This window comes from Oxyura jamaicensis, chromosome 15, assembly GCF_011077185.1.
Source record: "Oxyura jamaicensis isolate SHBP4307 breed ruddy duck chromosome 15, BPBGC_Ojam_1.0, whole genome shotgun sequence".
NCBI lineage: Eukaryota > Metazoa > Chordata > Aves > Anseriformes > Anatidae > Oxyura > Oxyura jamaicensis.
The window spans coordinates 7,418,584-7,431,986 of record NC_048907.1 but is presented as its reverse complement, the minus strand read 5'-3'; the positions used below and the strand labels follow the sequence as shown (position 1 = coordinate 7,431,986).

The 13,403-nt window shown below is 39.0% G+C and overlaps 1 protein-coding gene across 13 annotated transcripts in view; it reads left to right on the top strand.

Moving 5' to 3' along the window:
- Positions 1–13,403, top strand: part of CIT (citron rho-interacting serine/threonine kinase) — a 74,165-nt gene that overhangs the window by 47,200 nt on the left and 13,562 nt on the right. For 11 of the 13 annotated variants that reach the window (XM_035340976.1, XM_035340986.1, XM_035340975.1 and 8 more), the window contains 12 exons: positions 4,999–5,196; positions 5,660–5,853; positions 6,334–6,469; positions 7,659–7,763; positions 9,113–9,253; positions 9,435–9,542; positions 10,239–10,401; positions 10,646–10,810; positions 11,895–12,032; positions 12,309–12,489; positions 12,692–12,783; positions 13,064–13,168. In XM_035340976.1, coding sequence (XP_035196867.1) covers positions 4,999–5,196; positions 5,660–5,853; positions 6,334–6,469; positions 7,659–7,763; positions 9,113–9,253; positions 9,435–9,542; positions 10,239–10,401; positions 10,646–10,810; positions 11,895–12,032; positions 12,309–12,489; positions 12,692–12,783; positions 13,064–13,168 — 1,726 coding nt within the window. The remainder of the gene's footprint in view (positions 1–4,998; positions 5,197–5,659; positions 5,854–6,333; positions 6,470–7,658; positions 7,764–9,112; positions 9,254–9,434; positions 9,543–10,238; positions 10,402–10,645; positions 10,811–11,894; positions 12,033–12,308; positions 12,490–12,691; positions 12,784–13,063; positions 13,169–13,403) is intronic. The other 2 variants (XM_035340983.1, XM_035340987.1) reach the window with 1 other exon arrangement.

The following is a 13,403-nucleotide window of genomic DNA, read 5'->3' as shown; positions in this document are numbered from 1 at the left end:
AAAAATGATACTAAATTATTTAAATAATAGAATTCTTTCAAGAGGAAAACATTCAGTAAGGAGGTGGCAATGTCTATAAAAAAAAATAGAAGAAAAGATATCTCATAAGGTATTTACAATCAGCTTAGTATAAAATACTATTGCTATTTCAGGAATCCACTGCCTGAATCTTCTTTTTTTTTTCAGGTACAGGCTTTTACTCTAGAAAGGAGAATGGCATTTTTAGTACTAATTGGATACTGCACTACCATTTATTCAACATTTCACCATTAAAATAAGGTTTATCTTCCCTCCCTGAGGTTCCTTTGTGGTTGTCTTGTGTTGCTATCATAAGCATTACCATGCTTGGTTCTGCACTTGTCTATGAGACGGGATAGTAGAGCATTAAAACTACAACAAGCCCTTAGGCACACATACCACTTTAGTCATGCATGAAGTCCTTCTGACTTCAGTGTGAGCTCCTGATCCACATTGGCTCAATTAGTTGGCATACAGGAAAAAATCTTTACATGTTCTTGAGAACTTCCAAAATTATATTCAGACATGTTACATACTTTGCTAAATTATCTCTTGGAGTAAAGAGATTTTGCCCACTGTAACAAGGCTAATACCCAGGCAAAAAGTTTTATATGGCTTAGTTAAGTGTGTAAAACAAACAAACAAACAAGAATATCCACACATACATGCACGCACGTACGTATATTTATGTTATTGGCTGTTGGTTGGGAGGGGTTGTTCCTAATTTTCATTTCACAGAAAATGTTATGGCAGGTGCTTCTTATAGGCAAAAATAGAGCTTTGTAGTTTTTGTAGTCTGACAAAAAGTCAGAGACTTTTAGGGTGTTGATGTGGTGTTAATGGGGCCTTCTTTATGGACGACATCATCGTGCTTTGAGGACAAGGCTCACGGTTGGAAGAGGCAGCTCATCTTCTAAGGAGTAGGATTGAGGAGCACAGGAGAGTGTATGTTTTAAGAATGAGTTGGGACGAAGGGAACGCAGACCATGCGGTGTCCTCCTGTTTTGTAGCTACTGATGATCAGTGTCCCTCAAGCTAAGCTGTGATAATTTTTTGGAGACTGAGATCTATCGCAGTGTAAGGTATGTTTCAAGTTGCAGAAGTTCTCTGATTATGGAAAGAGGAGGAAAGCTAGGAGGTGATTATTAAATATCCATCATACAGGAAGACACACAAGCCTGTCTGCATACAAGTCTGCATTTGTGGCTGTGGTCATTAAGATGCTCGGTAATTTTCAGCTAGAACAGCTTGGTGTCTCAGGTCCAAATGTGAATAGGTTAAGATGAAGTGAAGCTGGTGCCTGCTCCACATTCTCCTTGTGGTAATTTAGGGGTGAGAGATGGCTTTTTCTTTTTTCTTCTTTACTTCTGACAGCTAACTTTCTAGTAAAGCTCAGTGATGGTGGGGGGAGTGGAAATGGATAGGGTAAAACTATGCATTAGTTCAGAAGTTATGAATTGATGTTGTACTAAAGATTGAATTAAACCCCAGAGAACGTACTGCTGATGGCATTCTGAAGCAGTTAACCTTGCTGTGTCCTAATGTTTTCCTGCACATTTGTCAGTAGCATCTGAGAACTGAAACATCTTCCTGAAGGATCTGAATAAGGTTTTGGAGAAGGTTGCGAACTGCAGTTGGAAGTATTCTAAAACTGCTTCCTTTCTTTCTTTCCCTCATTATTTGCCTGTGGTTTTGACACATGGAGCGTATGGATTAAATTTTGTACATTGTGTCTGATACACAAACCTAATCAACACAGTCCTGAACTGCTGGCTGCTATACAATTTAATTTGTGATCTCTGCCTGGAGAAGTTTTTTGGGCCAGGTATAATACCTATGAATCTGTGCAATCTCACAATATAGAAACACTACTTCTCTGATACCGTGCAGTGGGGAGGGAATTGTGCTGAATAAAATCACTTTGCTGAAGAGTTGTTATGCTTGGGATGCTCCATAATATTTAAGAATGAGATACCATCTTCTATACCAACATAAAGATAAGTTGTGTGCTTAGATGTGGCATGTATTGAACGGTCTGTCAAGATTAGCATGGTCCAGTTAGATTATAATCACAATCTTCTATATTTGCTGTGACGAAGATGTACATAGATTGAGGAGAAAAATTCAGTGGCTTTGTGAGAGGTGATACAGTGCCACAGATAAGGCTGCCTGCACTGCCTAGAAGTGCTTTTCCAAGTTTCAAGTGTTTGGTTGTTTTATAAACTTTAAATCTGAAGACTTTTGTAAATATATTTTGGGTTTCAGAAGGATATAACAGTGGATATAATAGTATTTCCTTGTAGGCTTTCCTTTAATATACTTACAAATTTAATTCCAGCATAGCTCAGTTTTTTGTCTGTTTGTTTGTTTTGCCTGGGGATTTCCTTAACTAAAAAGAAAAATACCTAAAAGTATTGACTCTTTTCAGTTACAGTATTCTGGTATAGTTTGTATGTATGTATGCCTAAGATGATATCTCCTATCACATGTGTTTTCCTGATCTGTTTTTTTCCTTCTTGGTTCATAGGACAGCCATTTACATCACACCTTGCCCCATTTTCCTGTGACGCTATTACCTGTCACCATTTAGACTTTACAGTATTTACAAATTCTGTAACCTTATCGGGTTATATATATCAATAGATAGGCTTTTTAAATTTAGTCAATAAATTTTCCCTTTCTCCATGAAAAAATGAACATTATACTGAAAAGAACCAATTATCTCTCTTTAAAATAAATAAATACAATCTATCTATCTAGATGACGATACATAGGTTATAATATATTTGGAATTTAAGCCAAGCCATTTAGGAATTTTCGATAAATAAACAGCTAGGAAAATCTTCAAGAGAGATGATCACATTATTACTTCTGGAACCCTTCTTTCTTAATTGCTTAGTTCTTTGTCTGAAATTTTCCAGAAATATCCTACTAGATTAAATGTTACAGTGAAATACCGGGTGGTTTAATTTTAGTTATGTCCAGAGAGAGAAGTCAGAATCTTAGAACCTAGAATAAAGGTCAATGGGAGCTTAGCTTCCAGCCCTGAAGGGATAAAACTGGCTTGAAATACAGCTAATTTTAAATATGAGTCAAGTAGTTTGAAGTATTAGATCTGCATGCCACCTTATTCATTTTGTTTCCATCCTATCTCTACTTTCTTCTGTTTCAAAAATAGCTTAATATGCTTTATAGAAAGTACTTGCATTTGTTTCTGCAATGAAAGTGGAAGAAACCTTAGCTGTATAACAGGTTCCATGAAATTCCCAAGATATGTGGTGTGATTAAACATAAAAGAAAAACAAAAGTAGAAGAAAAAGAAAGGGATTATCTAATCTGGCAGATAGTAGAAATCTACACTGTTATTTGTAAGAATGGTTGGTAAAACACTGGAAAAGCTAGCATTTTGCTCCTTTTTGTTTGTTTAAGTATATTTGCAAGCTTTTATCCCTACAGCAATATGACACTAAGACATCCTTATGATACAGTCTGGGTTCTTCAGAAACTTGATACATGATACAGAATAAAATGCATATTTTGAACAGTAAGACTGCTCAAGGAACAACCACACAATCAGATTTTCATCAGCAATGTTGTGTTTTAGATTATGAATCACTTTGATTTGACCCAACACATGGGAATCTCCCCTTCACCCAGCAGGGAGTAATGGCAGTTGGGCTTTTTCTGCCAACAGTTTAAAAATCAAATGGCGTTAATTTAGATCTAGGAGAGGCATGGTAAAAGGCAGCCAATATACGTGTTACAGATTCTTCAAAAAGAAATGGTTGTCATCTTTCCAGATAGCTGAGAAGAGATGTATGTGCTATGCTCTACTGCTTTATATATTCAAGTACTTGGCTTGTGTAGGAAATTGGAACATTTAAATTTGAACGCGTGGCCAACTGTGTTCTGGGATTTTAGTTTGTCCCATTTAATGAAGTATATTATTCACTTTTCTTTGACATCTAGGCAAAAATGCATCTTGAACATATTTCTAATAGTTGAATGTTAATTGTTTCTGAAATTCTATTTATTAAGCTGTTTTCAAGATTATTCTGAGGATCCTTTCCCTTCTGTTGTGATGACATTGCTTTCATTGCTTTTCAGTTAGGCAGAGGTACAGGTATTCATCCATCCAGTGTTTATGGCCTTTCATTCATAAAAATGAAAAGGGACTGTAATAAAGGGCCCACTGTTGTTTGTATTTGTCTTTAAATTGAAGGGGAATGTGGTTTAAAGCATTATAGTTTAATGCTATTCTTATTTAACAAGTGGATGGTTGTACTTCATTAAAGGCAAGGCTATTGTGCTTGTTGAGGTTTTGCTTTTCACTGATTTTCTATTAGTCTGTTGTGCTGCCATGTTTTTTTCTTTCTTCATATATCCTATGCTGATGTTGCTTGGATAAAATATTTCTTGCATTTTTTGCTTTTTCTGGCTATATATAGTGCTACTTACAGTAATCTAAACAACATTTCTAGGACGATTCATCAGACTATGCTGCCTTCATTGCACCTCTTACTCAGTTTTCTTAAATATCATGCTTCAAAAGTCTCTGTGAGAAGCGTTAGCCTCATTTCACTTAAGGGGAAATTGAGGCAAAAAAGATGAGGTACTTTGGCAAAGGCACACTGAGTCAGCAGCAGATCTGAGAATACAACCAGAACTCCTGACTCCCAACACAGTACTTTAGTATTTGAGAAAGAACTGTCACATTTAAGTTGCATTGCAGCATATTTATACTCTAAACCCAATCAAAAATAATTCACAGCATTTTGTGTAAGAAACAAAGCTATTCCTAATCTAAGTACACTCCCATGCATAAAATCTGCTATTATAATATAGCCTGCGTGTAAATCTGCAAAAGAAAGCAGGTTGTATGTGTCTGCTTGCTGGGCAATAAATGGTTCTGCAAGAGGAGAACACTTTTTCTAAAAGCTGTACTCACTGACATATAATCTAATTTATTTTTCTTTCTAGGTGATAACAGATTTGGAAGAGCAGCTGAACCAGCTCAGTGAAGACAATGCAGAACTGAACAACCAGAATTTCTTCTTGTCCAAACAACTTGATGAGGCCTCAGGGGCCAACGATGAGGTTGTCCAGTTGCGAAGTGAAGTTGACCATCTCCGTCGAGAGATCACGGAGAGAGAGATGCAGCTTACCAGTCAGAAACAAGTAAGTAACATAAATGTGGATCACAATTGAGCTAGATGATTATCTGAAACACTAAAAATTCTTTTAAATCTGAAAGCCTGAATATGCCTCTAGGGACGGTTGGACCAATTATCGTTTAAGCCTTCCTTCCCCATGTACTTGAATGAATTGAAATGTTTGGTTATTTCTCTTTGTGTTTTTATGCAATTTTATTTAGATACTTAGCGCTGTGAAGGTATTGTAACTTAGAATGATTTGTTTTAAGTTTGTGACCCTGGCAATTCCAAAATCTTCATAATGTGATAGAACTGACATTAAAGGCAATCACAAGTGAATGTATGGAAGCCTTGAAATAAATGGGTTGTGATTTACCAGCTAATGTTTGCTGCCAATTTGCATGTACTGTAAGTTAAATGGTAAGGCTGAAGCTTAAAGTGCATGCTTGATGTGGGATGTGAGAATTGATAGGAGGATTTATTTTTAGACTATGGAGGCCTTGAAGACAACATGTACAATGCTGGAAGAGCAAGTAATGGACTTGGAGGCCCTGAATGATGAACTCTTGGAGAAAGAGCGTCAGTGGGAAGCATGGAGAAACGTTCTAGGGGATGAGAAGTCTCAGTTTGAATGTCGTGTCAGAGAGTTGCAGAGGATGCTGGATACTGAGAAACAGAGCAGGTCTTTTCTCTCTCTATTGCACGTTTTTATTAACTTGTATGAGCTTCTACAAAGCATTTTTAGAATAGGATATGGGAGTTGGAACTAAATATAAATTCTTGTGAGGTAGTTCTAAAAATGGTATATTAGTTAATAGTCATTCACCAGTAATATTATTCCTTTTGTTTCTTTACAAGTGAGCAATTCAAGGGGAATGGTATTTATCATTGCAATTTATAAAAGTCTTGATTTTCTTTTTCTTCTACTTCGTTATATAGAAAATTAGTCCTTGCTCCAAACTGTTACTGTGGGGTCTTCAGGCTGCTTTTCTAGCAGGGGCAGAAACAGGGTTATATAATAAAAGTGTCGCAACAAACAGGCTTTATAAAGCAACATCTTGAATTTGAGGCAAACCCCTGAAAGTTATTGATGCTACTGCATGCTAGGAAGAGGTCAAACCCAGAAAGGAGTTAGGTAACAGTGTTTTCCATTTTAATGCAGAGTGCGAGCAGATCAGCGTATTACTGAATCTCGCCAGGTGGTAGAACTAGCTGTCAAAGAACACAAGGCAGAGATTCTAGCCCTCCAGCAAGCACTTAAGGAACAAAAACTCAAAGCTGAGAGCCTTTCTGATAAGGTAAGTAACTTCCAGCCCAAGACTTTTATTATTAGCTGAGATACTTGTCTTTAATAGAGAGATGTTAGTTCTAGAAATGTGGTCCTGAGCAGCTTTTTCAAGGTGCTGAGGCAGATTAAAGATGGGAGGTCAATAGGATAGAATTCTGTTTTCAAGCCAAAGACCTGGGATTTCATTTTTGAATCGATTAGTTCAGTTGGAAAGGACCTACAAAGATCATTCAGTCCAACTACCTGACCTCTTCAGGGCTAACCCGAAGTTAAAGTGTATCATTGAGGGCATTATCCAAATGCCTCTTGCCCACTGGCAGGCATGGGACATCAACCACCTTGCTCGGAAGCCTGTTCCAGTGCACGATGACCCACATGGTAAAGATTTTTTTTTTCTAATATGCAATCTGAATCTCCCCTGGTACAGCTTTGTGCCACTCCTGCACATCCTGTTGTCGGTTTGCAGGGAGAAGAGCACCTCCCTCTCTTCTTCCCCTGCTCAGGAAGTTGCAGAGAGCAATGAGGTTGCTTCTTGGCCTACTTTTCTCCACACTAGACAAACCAAGTGTCCTCAGGCTCTCCTCATAGGACATGCCTTCCAGCCCTTTTACTAGCTTTGTTGCCCTCCTCTGGGTGCAGTCAAGTAGTTTTTTTGTATTAATATATACATGTGTATATATAATATTATTTATATTTATAAATTAAAAATAATTATATATATATATACACACATATATATTTTTATTGTGGAGCACAAAACTTCACACAGTACCTCCAGGTGAGGCCACACCAATGCTAAGTATAGTGGGATAATCACCTGGCTGGCTGTGCTGTGTTTGATGCACCCCAAAATGCAGTTTGTCCTCTCATACTGAGCCTCCTGCAACCAGTCCCCCCCCCAGATCCCTTTCTGCTCTCCAGTCACTCGTCTCCCAGTCTGTACTTGTGCCCATTTTGAGAAAGACTGAAAGTAAAAACGGCCTGTGCCAGGAGCATACAATGCATTCTGTCAATAACTTGATGTCCACATTTTTAATTGGAGCAGTGACATACCAAATTGTTGTCCCCCCGCAGGCCGTTATAGTAAGTAAAGGGTAGTTGTACCATTTCTCTTTTGTGTATGCTTTGTGAAGTTGGATTTTAAGATTGTGGAACATTGTTTATTAGCCTTGTCCTGATCATCTATCCCACCTGCCTAGCTCAATGACCTGGAGAAGAAGCATGCTATGTTGGAGATGAATGCACGCAGTTTACAACAGAAGCTTGAGACAGAAAGGGAGCTCAAGCAGAGGCTTCTAGAAGAGGTAACCTTGTAAATTCAAGTTATAACTAAAAAAGGTTTCACAGTGTGGGGAAGAAGGGAGAAAGTTGTGCGGATGGCAGTTACTACGTATCTGGTATTCTCATATACAACTGTGGGAATTAATGAACACAGGGGCTTTGTTTTTACTTAGATCTTTGCAAAATGGGTGGCCACAGCAGGGAGTTGTAAAGGTGAACAGCTGCACAAGGAAAGGTGAGCTGGGAGCCAAGAGCTGCCAGCAAGGTGGGCAGGGGCAGGAACTTTGCAGCCAGTAGGCACAGTCCCACAGTACCTGCACAAGAAGACCAGATCAGCTCTGGTGACAGTAATTGGGTTAAGCTGGTGCCCTGGTGATCATTGGAGAAGCCTGTAGTGACAAGGTACATCCTAGGTCACCTCTCAAGGCAGTGTCCGTGCCCAGGCACAGCATTCCTACACTATAGTTCTGACACAGCAAGGGCAAGGACCATAGCTCAAAAACAGCTCTGGAGCCAATGTGCTGAGGGTGCATGGGGGTGGAGGCCGGTGAGGCTTTTCATGGCTCTTTTTTTCATAATTCAGCTGGGTTCACAGAAGTCTGATCCAAGGTTACACACCTGGACAGTATCACAGAGACGTTGAATGCAGGCCAAAACCTAGGTAGTGGGGGAAGAGTTTGTAGAGGAGGATTTTGGAGGAAAGGTGGTTGCAGGCTGCACAGGGCAGTTAGAGCCCGTTGATGTACTTGGGGCACTGACAAGTTACTGTAGGGTAGATAATTCCATTATGAATTGCAGTGAAAAATTTCTGGCTCTTAATAATATCTGAGCATTGGTGGTTTTCATACTTAGGGGTTTTCTCATTAAGGAAACCACTTAGGAGTAGTTGTATCATGTGCTCTTTTCTGTTGTTTGGAGACAAAGATGTAAACATGTGGACTTAAATTTCATCATCTCATGCGAATAGACACAGGAGTTAATCCTGGTTTATAGGAAAGATCTTTTTTATTAGGAACAACTGAGATGGCTTTTGGTGATTGCATAGAGGACTTGAGAAATGGCATGCAAATTACTTCATGTGTGTGCAGTACAATTAATAATTACAAAATTTTAAAATGCTTAAAAAGCAATTAGCTTGAACACGTAGTTGAAAGAAATTCTGTTGCTATGAATTAATATCAATACACTACATGGAAACAGTCATAATGCACTTTGAAGGGAAGGAAAACTCCTAGAATATTGTAATTTTTTAGCTTTTAAAGTGTCAGTTTAGTTTTAAGTTGTGCAATATGCTTCATTTACCAGGAATGTTAACATGTAATAACTTTTTTAAGAAACAAACAAACACTGGCCTTTGATTTCCTATTAACAGCAGGCAAAGCTGCAGCAGCAAATGGATCTGCAAAAGAATCACATCTTCCGCCTAACTCAAGGACTACAGGAGGCTCTAGATCGAGCAGATCTTCTGAAGACTGAAAGAAGTGATCTGGAATATCAGCTGGAAAACATTCAGGTGAGGATGAGGAAACAGTGGGCAGGACTCTATGCTTCCTATTTAATACGGAGTTTGGGGATGTGGCTTAGTGTTTCTGTGTGACACTTCCTATTACCCTATATTTAACTCAGTTCTACTGAGTTGTCTGTTTGTTTCTACTGGCAGGATGAAATTGCTTACATATTTGTTTATTTCACAGGTTCTCTATTCCCATGAAAAAGTGAAAATGGAAGGCACTATTTCTCAGCAAACCAAACTCATTGATTTCTTGCAGGCAAAGATGGACCAACCGGCGAAAAAGAAAAAGGTGGGTGAAAAAGGTTTGAGGCATGGAGTTAAATGATGGCTTTGTGATTAGTTATGTGCTGTGCATTCAAAATATTCTGTTTTATATTTCTTTGTGCAACACAAATGTGTCCTCATCTAAGTATTCGAGTCACTGAGCACAAGCTTTACAACGCAGAATGTCTTTCACATGGCCTTTCTGGTATTTTGTTATTCCCATGATACTTAGGTTACAACCCAGTAGCTACACATCCGTGAAGCTGTAGGAATACAGAGTTTTAATTTAATTTTATCATGCTTTTTTCTTTTTTAGAACAGTAAGTATGTATGTGTGTATGAACATATTTTGTATCTAGAGTGGTTGTCTTGTAGCATAGGATTGATTAGTCAGGTGATGTGGCTTGTCACATCTGTGTCAGAAGCAGTTCTGTCATTTTGAATTTAAATTAATTTTAACCACATATTTTGAGATCCTCTGTTTAGATGCTTTCGGAAACTCAAGGTGTGAGTACTAACAGGTAATGTTTGTCCCTCTTTAAATTAATCCATATCGCAACACTTTTTCTCCAGTGCCGGTATGAGATAAAAATCCATCCTTACTTATATCAGAATTACCATTAGGCCCTCTGGCCGGACTGCCACTAGCTAGTTTCACTTTGCCTAGTTTAAGCCATCTCTTACTAGGAGTTAGGAGTTGTCTGTGTGTTTCTGTTGCTAGGGCCTGTTTAGTCGGCGGAAAGAGGACCCTTCTTTACCCACACAGGTTCCCCTGCAATACAATGAGCTGAAAGTGGCACTGGAGAAGGAGAAAGCTCGTTCTGCTGAGCTGGAGGAGGCTCTACAGAAAACACGCATTGAGCTCAGATCTGCTCGTGAAGAAGGTAGGAGTTAGCAGAAAAGGTGAATCTGGAGGAGACGCACATTTTTGGTCTGAAAACATGCCTTTAATTGTATGCCACTAGAGCAGTAATGTGTTGTTTAAATCTTATCTACTGCTGTGAAGATGCAGTAAGGCTACACGTTTTTTCTGCCGGTTGTAACCTTTGAATGGTTGCACAGAACCACTGCTGTGAACTAGTGCTTCATATTGGTTATGTTGATGAGTGATATTTATCTCATCTGTAGCTGCTCATCGGAAAATATCAGACCACCCTCATCCATCCACTCCAGCCACAGCCAGGCAGCAGATCATCATGTCTGCCATAGTCCGCTCACCAGAGCATCAGCCTACTCCGATCAGTCTGCTAGCTCCACCCTCCAGTCGCAGGAAGGAATCTTCCACGCCAGAGGGTAGGTCCTAGGTGAACTTCTGGTTTTCAAAGGAGTATGTTTTCTGTACTATTCTGTGCATTGATCAAGAGGATTTATGGCTGTTTCCTTAGCAATTAAGGGTTTTTACTTATCTAAGCTGCATACAAATTTAATAGTGCAGAGCAGAAAGATTCTATCAAGATTTTTGGTAATAGAAGACTTGGGTTAGGCATAAATGGGAGTTACCAGGTCAAAGATATTGATACCCTATTAACTAGAAGAATGGGAGACCCTACCATATTACTGAGAATGGAGGGGTGAGGGTCATCAGAAAAAGAAAGGGATTAAGGGCTCTGCTCTTTTATTCTTAACTAACTGGTATTCAAGAATGAGTGTCAAACCTAGAGACTCTGAGCTACAACCTCCAGTCTTTAGAAGAAAATGGAAAAGCCAAAAGCACAAATAGGTCCCACCATTACAGATACTGGGGAGCCACAGGGTGCTGTAAGGATGGATAGCATCAACATAGGAAGATGTCTTCAGTGGCAGATCATGGTCAGGAAATAGAATCATGTTATTTGGTAAAAGAGCATGCCTTGAAGGATTAACATTGTTCCTTAACGATCAAAAATACAGAATAGATCCACTAACAGGGATTTTAGGTATGCTTTAAGGTATGCTGGTACCAAAGGTTAGTATGAAGGCTGTATGGAAAGGGCCTGCTGTGTATTGACTACAAAAGTATAGGTGCTGAACGGTTTGTTAGCTATAAGCAAAACTGTGATTAGTCTAGCATACTGTAAGAATTGCAGTTAAGTACAGACTTGAAATTCAGTTGGATTGATTGGCATAATCTTGCTACACCAAACAGTAGCAGTTTCAGCTCTATAGTCTGTTCTCAAGTGGCACACTCTGTGCACCTGTATAAGGTAGTTACTGAGGTGGAAATGTAGTTTAAGATTTGCAGATTGCAAAGGAAAATAGACAGTGTCTATATTCACTGGGGCTTTGATAAGGATATTCAATCACTTTTTAATTCCTTTGGCTTTAAAATGCCCAAACTTACTATAATTTTCATCCCTGTTACAGTTTGCATCCTGATAATAGGTTTTGTCCCTTTCAGAGTACAGTCGGCGCCTGAAAGAGCGAATGCATCACAATATCCCACATCGTTTTAATGTGGGTCTAAATATGAGAGCAACAAAATGTGCGGTATGTCTGGATACTGTGCACTTTGGACGGCAAGCATCTAAATGTCTTGGTAAGAGCAGAGCGTGTGCGCGAACAGAGTGTAACACTGCAGTAGAATGAAAAAGGATCAGCTGTCTAGAATAGATTTTCAGTGAAAGTTGAATAAACAACCGAGCAGGAAGATTTTGAAACTTCTTGGTGCAAACATTCTACATTAGAAAACATCCGATGGTTTAGAATAGAAGGAAATTCTTATAAAAGCTGGGGGTTGTGTATTAAAAGTTGAAGCAACTGTGCTGTGCTTTTTTTGTCATTTTACATAAGTTTTTCTCTGTCCTTCTGTCAGAATGCCAGGTGATGTGTCACCCAAAATGCTCAACTTGCTTGCCAGCTACTTGTGGACTGCCAGCAGAATATGCCACACACTTCTCTGAAGCATTCTGCCGGGATAAAATGAATTCTCCCGGTCTGCAGCTGAAGGAGCCAAGCAGCAGTCTACGTCTTGAAGGGTGGATGAAAGTGCCAAGGTATAAACATGAATCTTGGTGCCATATCAGGTGCTGAAACATTTGGAAAAGCTTTATATATTATCCTGGCTCGAGGTGGTAATTGGTACATGCCCATTACATTTTCTTACTATTACTGAAATCTCTTCCTACAATTTGCATGTTTGTTTTGTTCATTATCCAGGTAGAAAATCCAATGTGGTTTTGTGCTTGTTTTCTTCAGGAATAATAAACGTGGGCAGCAGGGCTGGGACAGGAAGTATATAGTCCTGGAAGGAACAAAAGTGCTCATTTATGATGCAGAAGCAAGAGAAGGTAACATCATTTCCAGGAAGAACAATTTTTCTTGCAATATTCAGATACTGTTTGGAGAGGCCTAATGATTGTTTGCTGTGGCTGTGCCTAATTAAGTTAATCCTTTGTAATAAAGCAACATAGTTGATTTTTTTTTAGATCCTTAATGGTTTTATTGGCTGGTATGTCACTACAGTCCAGCTGGGAAATATCCAGGGTGTATGCGCTTCATTTTGCTGTCACAGATATTTTCTCACTACTTATCTGCTCTTCTTAGTCCGTTTCCCCATTCTATCTGCAGCTGGACAGAGGCCTCTGGAAGAATTTGAGCTCTGCCTTCCTGATGGTGATGTAACTGTTCATGGAGCTGTAGGAGCTACTGAACTTACCAATACAGCAAAGACAGGTGAGAATCTATGTACGTGAGGTCAAATGGATTTCATCTGGCTTGACATCAGTTGGCATTCTGTCTGGCTGAACAGATTTTTCTCGCTTTAACTTCCATTTTGTAACCATGTAATTATGAGGTTACCTCTCTCTGAATTAGGTGAATAGGTCAGTCATCTAGATACACAGGCAGTTGCTTCTGTCATGGTACTTGAGCTGTGAATAAGATAACCATCAAGCCAAATGGAAGTAAA